General features: G+C 44.1%; 1 protein-coding gene across 1 annotated transcript in view; it reads left to right on the top strand.

Moving 5' to 3' along the window:
* MDGA2 (MAM domain containing glycosylphosphatidylinositol anchor 2) overlaps positions 1 to 14905 on the top strand; it is a 244219-nt gene that overhangs the window by 182742 nt on the left and 46572 nt on the right. Inside the window, exon 9 of the mRNA XM_010579851.1 lies at positions 10185 to 10333. Coding sequence (XP_010578153.1) covers positions 10185 to 10333 — 149 coding nt within the window. The remainder of the gene's footprint in view (positions 1 to 10184; positions 10334 to 14905) is intronic.

The raw sequence follows: 14905 nt of genomic DNA, 5'->3' as shown, positions 1-14905 counted from the left end.
ACTCGGCGACAGGTAAATTACCGCCTCCACCTCCAGCAGCAGCTTCACTTTGTTTTCTGTTGAGCTGTATTCCACCTTGCTTTAGAAACCGCTTTCTAGTCAGGCACAGACACGTGTCTGCAAACATGCATGCATGCAGGCATATATGTAGGTTATATGTGTGTGCATGTGTGCACATGTGTATTCTATAGAAATTATTTCATGAAATTATGGCAAGTAGGTATATAACTGCATGTGAGCTTGCAGAAAGCTTGCCAAAAAAAGGGGGCTGTGTGTGTGAATCAGCCAGCTTCAGAGGCTGTTCTAAACTGGATTTATTTATCCCTCAAAATGTCATCGCACAGGTCACGTCTTATCATGACCTGTTTGAAAGGAAATCCAAATACATTGTACCATGTTATAAACCTAATTTCCAATTGTGTTGAAGCTTTTTGTCAACAAACATGGACATGTTAGGCTCAAACGAATTAAAATGAAACTCTGCAACACGTTGTGTTTAGTTCTTGGTGAGATCTGGTCTCGATGTGAAAAGGAACAATGTTTTTACTGTGACTCCCGTGTTGGAAGGAGGAGGAATTGCAGACAAGAGCAGTGCGAGCTCTTCCATGGCTCAGCCAGCAGATGTCACGTTTGGTTATCGCTGGCGAGGCATTGATCGCAACGCTGCCGTCTTGCAGCTGCAGGTGGAAGGCTAGGGATGGGTGCAGGAGAACTGGGTGAAATGTGTAGCATACTCCATGGCATAAACTTATATTAGTTTAAGTGTTAACTGGGATGTTGGTTTACTGGTTCAAAGCAGACCCTTCTGTACCTGGAATGGGAACCTCTTAAAACATTTGGGATGGGCAGAGTACATATACATTTAAATTTGTGCTCCTATTAGACATTTGAAAGTTCAGTCTGATTCCCAAATCATTCCTTCCCTGCAAGTTGCAATATATTAGCAAATCTTTATATCCCTTGGGAAGAGACTTTTACTGGAAAGTGTGGGAGAGTGTCATCCCCTAGTTCATGGTGTTGACAGCAGCAGGTCATCTGTTCCTGCAGTAAAGAATTCCCTAGAAGAGCAGCGTCATCCACCTACTTTGTGGGGATTATTTACTCTTAATGCTTGCACTTGATTAGCTTTAGTACTACTCTGCGCTTAAATGCCTCTTCAGCTGCTCAGCCAAACTGTCGTTTTATGGCTTAGACTGTCCTTTCCTGGAAACCCAAGCCCAAAGGTCTTCCTGTGGGAAAACTGCTTTCGGTGGGGCAGGAGCCCCAGCTTATGGTCTGGTGCTCTGGGCTCTGGTTCGGGCTTTGCTTTGCAGCCTGCTCTGCCTCGTCCCTGTCTGACCAGCAGGTATCAGTGTTGATTTTCTCATACAAGGATAAATGACTATGTCAGAATTTACCTAGGTCTCACAGGTGGGGCTACAGGTACAGGCTGTAGAACTGCGACTCTCAGGCTCTGTATGTGACTCCAGACAACACCAGTCCTTGGAAGTCCCTCTTTAGGAGGACTACGGGAAGGCCACGTCTGCACTATTTGCTGTCAATCCTCAAGTTTCAGCCAGGCAATATCTTAGTGATGCTGTGCAGATGGAACCTGCAATGTAATAGTGCAAATAGAAAGATTTGAGGCTCTACAGAAAATTCCAAATGAAAATTACCATCCAAAAGTAAGTGATGTGAGGGTGATGGCAGTTGCAAGCAGGGCAAGAGGGGATCTGTAGCTGCGTAGCTGGAGAAAGGAATAAGCCAAACTTTTAGTTTGGTTAGAGCTAGACTGCTATGGAAAAAAAAAGCACTGTTAACTTCTGGTGTGAAGCTGGTAGCATATGAAATACAGACTATTGAAGAGGACTGTAGGTGGAGCCTCTAAATGGTGTAATGGAGCAGAGGACCCACAGACAGCCACAGTGGGGACTGACCTGCGAAGCACAATGAGCTCTCAGTAAGGAGGGACCTTGTTTTACTAAAGCTGTTATGAAAGTTGGGGAGAACAAGGGCGGGCAGGTGGTTCTGGCACCTGACCAGGTGGAGTTTCCAAAAGGACTGAGGCTGCATGAAAACAGATGTTCACCTCTAGGAGCAGTTTTGGCCAAAAAATCATAGGGAGAGACTTTTGCAAATGTTGAAACACATTCCTTTGTGCTGTTCGTCCTGAACTGCTTCTGTGTCAGCCACCTTCCAGCCTGGATTGCGATGGATGGGCACAGGCAGTAGGGCCAGTGATGGTGGAAAGTCCAAAACTGGGATGCGAAGAGCTGGAAGGTGTGGGATTACAGGGAGGCTGGACGTGATGGGGATGCTTCGGCTGCAGGACTGGGACTGTGTTGGGAGGAGGAGCAGATCTAGAAGACATATGCTTCTTTTCACATATGCAAATAAAGACCAAAGTATCTTCTCTTTCTTATTGAAAATCCTTCATAAAATATATATCCTGTAATAAAGCAGAGCACAGTAATGGGCAGCATTTTTCATAAACTCTGTGTCTCCCAGTATTTTATACAGTTAAATATTTTGTTTTGCTTAGGATTTATAGTCTTCATGCATTTTAAAGATAGAAAGGTCTGGAGCTGAATTTGCCAAAAGGGGAAGCATTTGTAAATCTCTGATTTTATTTTATTTTTCCCTAAATGTTTATAGCTCCTGTTATAAAGTGCAAGACACCCTGATCATCGCTTATACTGAACTCCTTGTCATGATAAGCTAAAGTGCATATGTGCTACCAATATGGAACAGAGATGGCAAAGATGCTGCATTCGTAAACCATCTAACGCCAAGCAAATTAGCAGAAATAGATATGAAGATAAGGGGAACATAAACAGACAACGCAAGGAAATGATTCCTTTAGTGCTCTGTCTGCGTGTCTACTAAAGCTGTCACTGTTACTGGTGCTGTGCCTGCACAGTTACTACTGTTTGTTTCTGCATGACAAGCCAGCATAAACACTAACCCGGTATTCTGCAACTCCATCTGGGGTATGTAGTCAGCTGCTATAATTAGGGAGAGAATGTCGTTGTTCAGTTTATTGCCATTGCTTGAAATCAGTGGGTTGTGTTTGCACTCATTACAATTTAAATTTGCAGTGCATGGTTTTGATTTCTTACGTTACTTTGGAAACCAGGTACTGGCAACTGAAATGAAACAGTTCCTTTAGAAGATTACTTTATTTTCCTGAGTTTCTGAGGGATAAATGAGTAAGTGATCTGAAAAGAACCACAGGAAGATCTCCTGTGCTTGGTCAAGGAGTTTCTCTAATAGGTACCAGTTCAGGACCCATTTGAGTAAGTGCATCAGTCCACTTCTGTTCAGGACAGTACTTCAGCATTTGCTGAGATCCCAGTGGTGCGATGGCATGTAACATGAATTTAACGGTAAGCAGCTGAAGTGGCTTTTCTGTTTATTTGCTTGTTTTCCGTGAATCAGTTCCATATTGTGTTTCATACCATTTTTGACCTTACAGTCGTAGAGAGTTTGTAGATAATATTTTGGATGTACTGCCTGGAGGAATTCAAATGCTGCACAGCAGATGCTAATGACTGCAAAAGGGCTCTGAGTGAGAGGGGCTGTTACTGGGGAAGAGCACTGCATTTGTTCTGCAACACTGGGACCGGTGACAGATGATGCTTGTTCCTCTTTCTGATCCAGACCCAGATTCGTTATGAAATAAGTAATTACCGAAACTGGGCTCGTAACTTGATGACTGTTATCCATCAGAAAATAATGATGTTTTAACACTGTCTGCTGTAGTTTGCCCTTTAATGCTGGTGAGTTGCTGTCACCTCTTCCATACATCAGAAAAACATGCATGTCTGCTTATGGTTTGGTCAGCTGTTGCACATTAAATGAAAAACTAATTATTGTTTAGAAACATGGATAAATGCATCATATCAGTTATATTCAAAGAAGCTGTACCTTCTTGTGCGTTAGTGAGTGCCTGAGGAAGTCCTGCTGTAACCCATGCCGCGCTGGCAAGTATTTCTGTAAATCAAGAGCAGAAGTGATTAGGGCTCAGAGGCGATGGCAGTGCCAGAGCTGTTGTGGCAGTTTTGCAAACTGCTTTGTGCCCTGTTCTCCTGCTCAAACTCAGGGATACTCCCGTTTGTCATGGGGAGTCTTCACGCTAGAAAGGAAGAAAGAGGCAGCGCACCTTGACTACCTCATTTATGAGGGCGGTTGCGATGCTGTAGCCTGCGGCAGAACTTCTCGTCCTGGGGAAGTGTTCCCAGCCGACTCTGAGCCTTTTCAGAGAGTCCCATCCCTGGGCCGGCTTTGCTCCGAGGAGGTTTGCATGGAAGGAGAAGGGTGTTCCCACTGCCCCCTCCCCAGGGAAACAACTTGCTCCTTCACTTCTGCAGAGTGCGCTGCATTCCTTTTCTCCCAAATCCCACTTTTTTTCCATGAAACATTCCCCCAGGGACTATTTCCCTCCTGGCCAGGCCTGGGTGCATTTCAGTGGGGTTTGGGCTGAGCAATGCAGCCCATCCCTGTGGCGCACGTGTTTGAGAGTGCACCTAGGAGAAATGCAACCTGTCGCCAGCAAAACAGAACACAAACTTCAGGTAAAACCCTTTTAGGGATGTATTTTCCAAATTCGCCATTGTTAAATATATTTTTCTGCGGGCTTTCTCCACTTGCTAGACAATGAATAGTTTTCTTCCTCGTATAAGAAGCTGTACGATGCCCTGCCTACCGCTTGTCCGCAGGTGCGTGGTGCCGACTAGCAGAGCGGTGCTGGCCTGTCCGCAGTGGTGCTTATTCCTGAGATGCTGAGACCTGATGGTGAGCGCAGGGAAATGCTCCACTGGACTGCAGCAGCCTCCACGCTCTGCCTGAGTTCAGAACAGATTTGCCAGCCACCACGGTGGTTTCTCCTGCCTGTGCACATCAGTGGAGCAGCCACGCCGCTTTCGGGACAGACGCTGTCTCATATGAAGCTGGCTCAGATAACTACTACTGTCTGCAGGCAGTAAGCATTTTTTTTCCTATGAATATACCTGTTTAAGTTGTCCCTAGCTGGCTATCCACTATTTGAAGTACTCTTCAACTAAGTTCTCGTGCTCAATACATCTTAGAAGTGGGTATAACTTTGTCCCACCCAGAAGACACATTAGTGTTTGGGAACTGCTACTCAGAAAGGACCTCAGGACATACGTTCCTTTGTGCCACACTAATTAATCACAGTCATGTCCTCAGATCAATATTTCTTGGGATATGGTATCAGATCTCCCTGAAGTCCTATTTCAGACTTTCATAGAAATTAATATGTAGCCAATTTTAACTACAGTGACAGAGGACAGAGAGGGGGACTCTCTTATAAAGCCCATGGCTGCTGCCCTGGAAGAGGGTCTGTGGGTTGGATGTTCCCCTGGCTGCTGATCTGCTGGGCATTAAGTAGAGATGCAGAAAATGCACCGATAATGCCCAATTAAAAAAAGCTTTTTGGCCCCTTGAAATTAAAGGTGCAAGAGGGAAAAATTGCTGCTCACTGCCAATAATCACGGACTTCTGCAGTATTTCTACAATTCAGGAGCTTCAGCAGGGCAGGGATGCGCTTGTGAATCCAGATGAATGGGAGCAGAGAATTGGGTGCTGGGTTTTTTTTCTTCCCCCTGTGCTAACCTGAGGAGGGAGATAGCTAAAATCCTGAACAACTCCTGTGTGCCCAGGAGTACAGTTAGCCATAATTGCTAATTGTAGGCTTCATATGTAGATGCATTCAGGTTGATGGAACAACGGCGACAAATGCAGCAGGATGTGTAATTGTGCTGGTCATGCTGGGTGGCCTCTGCAAGCATGCCGGGGAGGAATTCACACTTCATTTTAGCAGTGTAGTCTTCAAACACAAATATTTGCTCTGTCTGGTTATGCATTTTAGTCTTGTGCAGGGGCCAGCCCAGCTGAGCAAAACTGAGCTCGGTATTACCTCTCCTTACGCTGCTCGCACCCTTCCCATGTGCACAATCCCAACCTTCTTTACTCTGCACATGCTACATATTCAGAAGGTGAAAAAAATAAATGTTTTGTTAGTGATAGAAAGGAAAACAAACAATACACTCCACATCAAACTGTGTCATGTATCCTCTCCTTGGCAGAGCCCCAAGCATCACAGTTACTCGGACTCCAGCAGCGCGAGCACAGAGGGAGGGATTAATTAAAACTAGTACATGTTAATGGAGCTCTAAACCTAAGTTCAGATTGCCTTAACAGACACAAAAAATATCATGGCATTAAACTCTCCTCCCTTGGGACCTGCTGGCGCGGCACGTTGGTGGGAGGTTGCCCCTTCCAGGGATTCAGTGCTCCTGGATCCATAGAAGCTGCCCGCAGAAGCTGCCCTGCCTTCACCCTGCCTTCGCCCCTCGACCGATGGCTGCAGCATGCCGAGAAGAGTTTCACCATTTTCCCTTATACAGCTGAATAGGCGCAGACCTGGGGTCCCTCCCAGCGCACCAAAATCCCCTTTGATGGACAACCGAGGAGCGGCCAGTTGGTCACCGCTACCTCCAGTTAGCTGAAGCCTCCCAAGGTTTGGTCGCGGGGGCAGGCTGAGCTCTGCCTGCCCATCCTGAAATGTTTTAATAAATCCTTGAAGGCTGCAAAAGCTGAAGGGAGTCAGAGGAAGGCCATTTTTTCTGCCTGTGCTTAAAAGGGGCAAATGATGGGAGCCAGGGAAATGTTTCCTGTACTCGTGTCTCATAGCTCCCGCGCCTCCAAAGGCAACGTCTGCTTTTTGTGTACTCTAAACCATTGCCCAGCTTTCTTGTATTTCTGAAGTTAGCAAGTTAAGGTCTTAATGTTGTGTTGTTAAATTTTCAGCATCTCCATTCACACCAGAAATCTCTTCTGTTCAGAGGGATTTAGAATAATTCAACTTCATGGATCCTCATTATTTCTCAAAAGGTGACTGTGTTGTTCAAGTGCCCATATTGTGACAAGCACCTAATTATGGATCCTTTCTGTAGACCCCCAGAGATGCCATTATGTCCACCTGCAGTAGAAGGGGGAAGATTACAATTTGCATTCAGCATGAGCTTTTCTCTATTATTTCCACTGCACGTAAATAGGGAAAACTAATCTTATCGACCACTGATCCTCTTTTCATTTATCTTACATTTCATTTTTTTTTTAAACAGCAGTTTTGCTTTGCTGCTTTTCCTCAGAGTATTGTTGTTTGCTATTTCAGCACTAGTGTATCTGCTCTACTCCAGTCTAATTGAATGTGCACCTTCGTTGGGCAATTGGCAAAAATATCTTGCCTAAAAGGGCTTTTCATCCTTTGAAAAGAAAAGCGTGGCTGGAGGGGATGACACACCCAAAGATAAAAGCTTGATCAATAACTACAAGATTGGTATATATTCACATGATTTTTCCTTTGTCCCTTTTCATTTTTATTTTTTTTTAATGCACTTTTCTCTCTTCTCGCTACCTTTCTGGTGATTGAAATTCTCAGCCTTCCAGGTCAAAATGTCTCCCCATCCATCTCTATTTACATCTGTAGGCAAGAATAGTTTTGAGGAGAAAATACCTAAATACAGTGTGCATTTTGGCACAAGCTCCTAATATCTGAATTAAAGGAGGTGAGTAATGAATGCATACCGCTCTCACAGGTCAACATGAGCAGGCAGACCACGTCTTCCCATGAGGTTGTCCTGTGTTTATCATTGCATTTCATAATTACTCCCACTGACAAAATCCCTGCAGAAATAGAAGGACAAAGGTGTGCTTTGGGAGGTGGAAAGACCTCATTCTGCTTCTGTTTTTCTCTAATGACAAGTCTCTTTTAGACCTTCACAGGAGGATAACATCTGCAAATGTTTTGATTTCCCATGTTTCGTCTCCTTTTTTTGCATAATTCAAGTGACAAAATGTAATGTTTAACCCAGCAGACCCTGGTTTGTGTTTGCCCCCATACTGTTTCTAATAACATTAAGCTCAAAGCATAGAAACTCCAGAGAAAGGAGACAGAGCTGGGCAGGGCAAGGATGTTCCACGAAGAATCATAGGATTATACAATGGTTTGTGTTGGAATGGACCTTCAAAGGCCATCTAGTCCAACCCCCCTGCCATGGGCAGGGACACCTTCCACTAGACCAGGTTGCTCAGAGCCCCGTCCAGCCTGGCCTTGGATGTTTCCAGGGATGGGGCATCGACCACCTCTCTGGGCAACCAGGGCCAGGGTTTCACCACCCTCGTTGTAAAACATTTCTTCCTTACATCTAGTCCTAATCTACCCTTTTTTAGTTTAAAACCATTACCCCTTGTCCTATCGCAACAGGCTCTGCTAAAAAGTCTCTCTCCAGCTTTCCTGCAGGCCCCCTTTAGGTACTGGAAGGCTGCTGTAAGGTCTCCCTGGAGCCTTCTCTTCTCCAGGCTGAACAACCCCAGCTCTCTCAGCCTGTCCTCATAGGAGAGGTGCTCCAGCCCTCTGATCATTTTTGTGGCCCTCGTCTGGACTCGCTCCAACAGGTCCATGTCCTCCTTACATTGGGGACCCCAGAGCTGGACGCAGTGCTGCAGGGGGGTCTCACCAGAGCGGAGCAGAGGGGCAGAATCCCCTCCCTTGACCTGCTGGTCACGCTGCTTTGGATGCAGCCCAGGATATGGTTGGCTTTCTGGACTGCAAGCGCACATTGTTGGTTCATGTCCAGCTTTTCATCCACCAGTACCCCCCAAGTCCTTCTCCACAGAGCTGCTCTCATATGTTTTTATTTTATTTATTTTTTTATTTTTAATTTTTTTGGTGAGTCTTTGACTTGGGTTTTTATTCCTGTTGTATCAGTTAGGGCAAAAGCTGGTGGTTAACAACACTTCCTACAAATCCAGCTGTTAAAACTTGTTTCAAGTCAATCCAACCCTTTTTGCTTTAAGAAACAGAAGCAATGCTGCGTTGTTGGTATGACATGCTAAAAAAAGATCAATGCAAAATGAGTTAAAAATAGAAAACTGATTTATGTCTCTGACACATACTGGTGTGTGCTCTAACGTTGTTTGACTTTCCTTTAGGACAAATCCACTGAGATTTTTGGGGGGTATGTTGGAACTGCATATTCCAGTGAAGTTCCCTCAAAGGTTTTTGCGGACACCACTGTCCCTACCACATCTGCTTGTAGCCTTTATGGGCTCAGTTTATTTGCCTGCACAGAGGTGCCTGGTGGTACATGAGATGCTCTAGGATGGTGTACGCAGCTCCAGCTATGGCTCTAGCAGGTCCTGGGTCCCTTATAGCTCTTGTGTCATATTTCCCACCCAGTCTAGATGGCTCGGCTACCCTACTGCATCTCAGATGCCACTGCATGCCCATGGTTTGGCAAGCCACTCTGTGTCATTTTTGCTATTATAGACACATCACTCTTTATGGGATACTCTAGAGGCCAAAGGTATTTTGCATGTAAAGGTGTCACTAGTATTCATGTGTTTAAGTCAAAGGAACTCAGATTTAGTGAATTCAGGCAGTGTTTTCTCATGTGTTTGGGAAATAATCCTCAGGTTTTTCATATTTATAAAGGATGAAGGCTATAATAAGCTTCTGGTGAAACACCCGTGTACCCAACATGCACTGTGAGATGTCATTTCCCTCTGTTGTGCAAATCGGTATGTTCAGCTAAATAATGTACTGTGATATTGTGCACATCTGTGGTGTTACAAAGGATGACTTGTGTGCATTTTCACTTGGGAAGTTGGAGAGGAGAAGGTCTGATGAAAGCAGCAGTCACTTGAAATATCCATCTTGTATTTCCAGCTCACGGATGTCATTTGGTGTTATTTGTGCCAGGTATCGCAGCTGTCACTGAGTCTTTCTCTGCTCAGTGTAGTGCAGATTGGTTTGATATTTCTATTTATAGTCAGCTGGGCCATGAAAAATTAGTGCAGAGGCATGTTACATCGCTCCAGCTTGCCTTTGATAGGAGCTCAGTTAATTTTTCCCCTCCCACGCCCACACCTGGGCCACAGGTGCCACTGAGGAGTGAGTTGACGATAAAGGCAAACCATTGCCACGAATCCTTTAAAAAAGTGGATGGAGGCAAATAATTCCAAAATGTGTTTCTGGAAGAAGATATTTAACAAAACGACTCAGAACAGAGGGGAAGGGGGCGGTTGCAGGCTGGATCTCAGCACTTGGCTCCAAAACTGGCTGCCTGATCATTCTGTGGTTTCTTTGTTTTCCCCCTTTTTATTCCTGTCTCCTACAGGCAAAGCCTACGCTCCCGAGTTCTACTACGACACCTACAACCCCCTGTGGCAGAACAGACCCCGCGTGTACTCCTACAGTCTCCAGTGGACTCAGATGAACCCCGACGCTGTGGACCGCATCCTTGCCTATCGCTTAGGGATTAGGCAGGTGAGGAAGAATATCTGTTTGTGCAGGACATGCCTTTTAAATCTGCTGACCTCTGTGAGGACTGCTGGGCCTGTATTTTATTTTATTTTTTAAGTTAAATTTTATTTTATTTCATTAATTTTAAAACTTATTTTACTTTACTTATTTTTGTCCTCCCTCTTTTCGTCTTTTGTGAGTCAGAGGTGTTTCTTCTCCCTCTGGAAGGTTTGCTGCCATCTTGCAGAAGTAGTCCTCTGCTGCTTGCAGATCCTGGAAACTAATTTGCACTTTTGTAGTATGAAACGCAGAGATTAAAGAGCTGTTCCTCAGAGGGTTTGCAAAGGCTGTGGCTCAAGATATGCTAGAAAGATTACATGAAAGACACTTGCAGTGAAATTAAACTTTTTTTATCTCCCTGTATGTATCTATATATCTTTTATTAGATCTTCCATGTTAATAGATAAATATAGGGATAGCTGTAGCATTCCTATGGAAACACATGGTGATCCTTGAGAACTGAGACATCGTTCTCGACCACATTAAAGCCGATCACAATGTGTCTTCACAGAATCACTACGAACTTTTCAATGGGAATTGGCACTGTTAAGGAAGCGTGGGATCAACCCACTTGCAGAGGAATCGTTAAATTAACACATTCATCCCCATTAATTTTCCCTTTAACAATTTTAGAAAAATATCATCTGTCTTCTTTGAAGGTTATTGCTACAAAGCTTGAGTTTTAATAGTCAACTAAAGTGAGAGAACCAATCTGTGCATTGCTTAAACTCTCGTTAAATGTCAACACCTCTGCTTACTCCCCTGCACAGGGCAAAGTGATCTTTGTTTGCACTTGCACTTTCCTACAGCAAAGCCCATACAAAATCTCACGATTTTATGCTCTAAAGCCAGAAAATTGTTGTGCCATAACACTTGTTTGTGATCCTGTCTAGAGTCTGTCCATGCTCAGGACATGGTTTAGTGGGCATGGTGGTGTTGGGTTGACGGTTGGACTCGATGATCTTAAAGGTCTTTTCCAACCTAAATGATTCCATGATCCTATGATTCACGTCAAACACTACAAGTGACACTGACAGCTTGGGTTTTGGCATTGCTCGGCTTTCTCAAGGAAAAATACATGGTTTGAAAATAACGCTCCTTGCTATGAACACCTCCTTGGCCACCATGTCCACCTCCAAGTCCTATCTTACCAGTTGGGCTGCCAGCCTTGGTCTGCACTGGCAGAGGCATGCACTGGCAGAGAAGGCTGTGCCGTGCCATGCCATGCCGTGCCATTCTGTGCCGTGCCGTGCCTGGTTGGGATGGCAGGGCTCCCACCACCCCAGGTCCTGGTGACATGCCCCCGACTCTCGCTCCCAACCTGGACGTGCTGCAATCAGATGAAGACGTTTTGCCGCTTACTCGTGAGAATCCATCTGATATTGGTTTGGTCTTGTTTTACACTCTCTCATTGAGCTTGCTTTTCTTTAAGTAGTACCACAACTGATTGATTTTGAAAGTATATGTTTGGTTATTCAATGCCTGAAATAATAGTTTGTGCAGGGAGAAAGAGATAGGGGATTAAGACAGATTCTTGAAGACATATATTTTTGAAAATGTGAGTGCAGAAAGTATTTTGTTGTCCTGCAGATCTCCTACTGGGATGAGCTTTGTAAGCTGCAAAATAAATATACAATTTGAGCATGTTATTTATGCTGAGGGGATGGGTTTTTTTGCTTCTAGAATTTCCGTGGTAGTTGTGGAGTTGACCGGGACACATCCAGGGAAGGGCTTTGATACCTGGAAGGTGCTGGCTCTCCTTCACTCAGAGTTTGTCTCTGCCTGAATCTAACTAATTTGAAATGAAAATCGGTGACTTTTAATACATGTTTATGTAACTGTTTGCATCACTGGGCACAAATCAGTTCCGTTATTCCCAGTACCCAAGAGGAATTATTAAATTTAAAAAAGAATTTGCTGAGGTAAAAGAATATATAATGAAATTAATTGCATTAGGATTTTTAGCTTCTTTTTTTCCATTTCATTTTAATTTACTTTTAATTACCTATTTATATAATTATCTAGAGTTACTATACTCTAATTTCCTTGACAACACTCTGTCAGGCTAATCAAAATATTTTCCTTTTGTCTATCTGAAGCCACATTTAAAACATGGGTGATTTAGAACCTAGTGAGCCATCCGGACACACTCGTCCATTATTGCAGTAATTCCCTCTGAAACAAGGGTGATAATTAAACTTCTTTTTTTTTTTTGACACCTACTGGGACTGGCTACCAGCAGATTGCCTTCTGAACTGTTTGTATTTAGATAGTTTATTTGACTTAGCAATGTGGTTTTTACTGGGTTTTGCTATGGTTTTTATTTAACAATAAAAGGGGGGATGAGCATCCTTCGGGAGCGGCAGAAAGCACCGCTCATGGCTGTGCAAAGTTCATCGCAGAAACAGGGCAGGAGGGTTTCCAGGTCGAAGCGAGGGTCCGAGCTAGCGAGCAGCCTGCAACCCAACATGCTGCTGTTGTAAAAAGTGACTGCTCTTCATCTTTGTTTTCATCTTCTAATGCACTGCAGAATGCTGCCAGTGGGCTATGTAGTGGGTCAGTGTGCTGGTATCTGCTTCTGATTTGATTAACACCATTACCTTTATCTGATCAGTAAATTGCTTTTGTATTAAGAATGCTAAAATCAGAGCAAGCGTCTCTTCCCCTTTACCTGACCTGTACATTGCTGCTTCACGTGAGACAGAATCCAGGGAATATTTTGAGAATATTTAGTTGATAGCAGGTTTAGGCTTACTGAATTTTCTGTGGAATAGTTGAAGTCTGTAATATTGACAATATTTTTAATGAAATTTTATAAACCCAAGAGTTTCTTATGAGACTCAGAGTGGTTTAGCTGCTTTTCTGTATTTGCCAGGTGGCTGTAGAAAGCAACACAAAGGTTGTGCTTAATAATGAAACTTCTAAAGGGCAAAGGAGCCTGATAATAGAACGTAGAAGATCAGGGATTTTCCTTAAAGACAAATTGTTCTGCTAGGAGGAATTACATTATACAGTGTTATAACAACAGGAAAGTATCTCCACTGGGTGACATATAGTGAGATTGTAGAGCTGGAGATGTCTCTGCCTTGACCAGCTCAGGCAAGCAGTTTTGAAAAGTTTTGCTGGCAACAGAAACTACTGGAGAGAAAAATCCAGTGCCAGAGATATAGTGCAGGCAGACGGAACAGGGATGCTGGAGCAAAGGAGCTGTGCCATGCTGAGGTGGGTGTATGTGATGAAAATAATTCAGTTCTCTTTCTGTAGAGGTCCAAGCAGGAGGTACGAGCTAGTTCACCGTGGATGCCAGGAGAGGCTGTTGCACTATCAGGACCTTCAGGATTCTGTGGTTGCTTTGTAACATCGAAAACAAATGGTTTAAGAACAAAACTAATGAATTTAAGAAGTTAATTGAAAATCTGTAAGAATCACTGCATTTATATGTATGTTATCTGTATGTCTTTCCTTAAGATCATTTTATAGCTCTCCCCCCACTCCTTTATTTAAAGCTACAAACTGCACGTACAGCACACTGATGGTGAGCAGAAGTTTGTTCAGTCGAGTTTGTCCTGCTGGCATGGTAGTGTGTGATGGATGCTCCCTCCTGGGAGAATCAGGGAGGAACAGGAATTATTTAGAGCACTTTGCTTTCCGCTTAAGCCCAGACACTCCTGTTGTTGCCTTTTGGGGATTCATTCTGTGCTTACCGTTATTTTTTAACAAGCCTAGGCTCTTGTCTGTGTTTCTAGTTGACGCAGCACATGGAGAGTGGCTTCCCGGTGCTGGGTTTTAATTGGCTTGGAGGATGCTGAGCTGCAGTATCTGCCAAGCCTGCTGTGATGGAGCATCTAGCCACCAAGCAGTCTGTATGGCTGTGCTCCTCTTTAATTGAACAGTGACAAATAACTGTTTTAAAAAATGAGGCGCTAACTAAATGGCCATAGAGTTTACTTGTTGAGTGAGTCTAAAAGCTGCTGTTCATGTGCTTTGATAGCGCTCAGAGCCCTCAAGCATGTCTTGAGGAGATGGCACAGCTCTGCAGTATGCATCCAGGCCCCATCCCTCCAAGGAGTTATTAAGGACGTGGTCTTGTCCTCATGGAAATTTTGGGGTTGTTCACTTAGAAGAAAAAGTATTTACTTGATGAGAGATAATAGCAAGGGACCTGGTCTGATTTGCAGTTCTTGTAAGACCAGTCTAGATAATTTTGGCAGGGTAAAAGGGACTTGAAGTGGTTGGTCCCTTTCCTGAAAGAAGGAAAGCCCTTGAGGACAATGGATTCAGTCTATGGACAGTCCTGCTGCCAACCTTTGGCAAAAAGAAAGACTCAGAAGGTGGCAGAGAAACACTGCAATGTATATAATAGCTATTTCTCTTGGGCCACCGGATCCAAAAGAAGGAGAGATTAAAGTATTCCTTTCATTGCCATGCATTCTACTGCATGTTGCCCACATTTAGAGAGCACAACAGTGGTGAACAACTATTTAGGTACATCTGGGCATGGCATGTGCAAGCACATCTGCCATCTGAGTTCCACGT

The sequence above is a fragment of the Haliaeetus leucocephalus genome, unplaced genomic scaffold (genome assembly GCF_000737465.1).
Source record: "Haliaeetus leucocephalus isolate CR32 unplaced genomic scaffold, Haliaeetus_leucocephalus-4.0 Scaffold678, whole genome shotgun sequence".
NCBI lineage: Eukaryota > Metazoa > Chordata > Aves > Accipitriformes > Accipitridae > Haliaeetus > Haliaeetus leucocephalus.
Note: the sequence above shows the minus strand (reverse complement) of the source record. Positions and strands in the feature narration are given on the sequence as shown.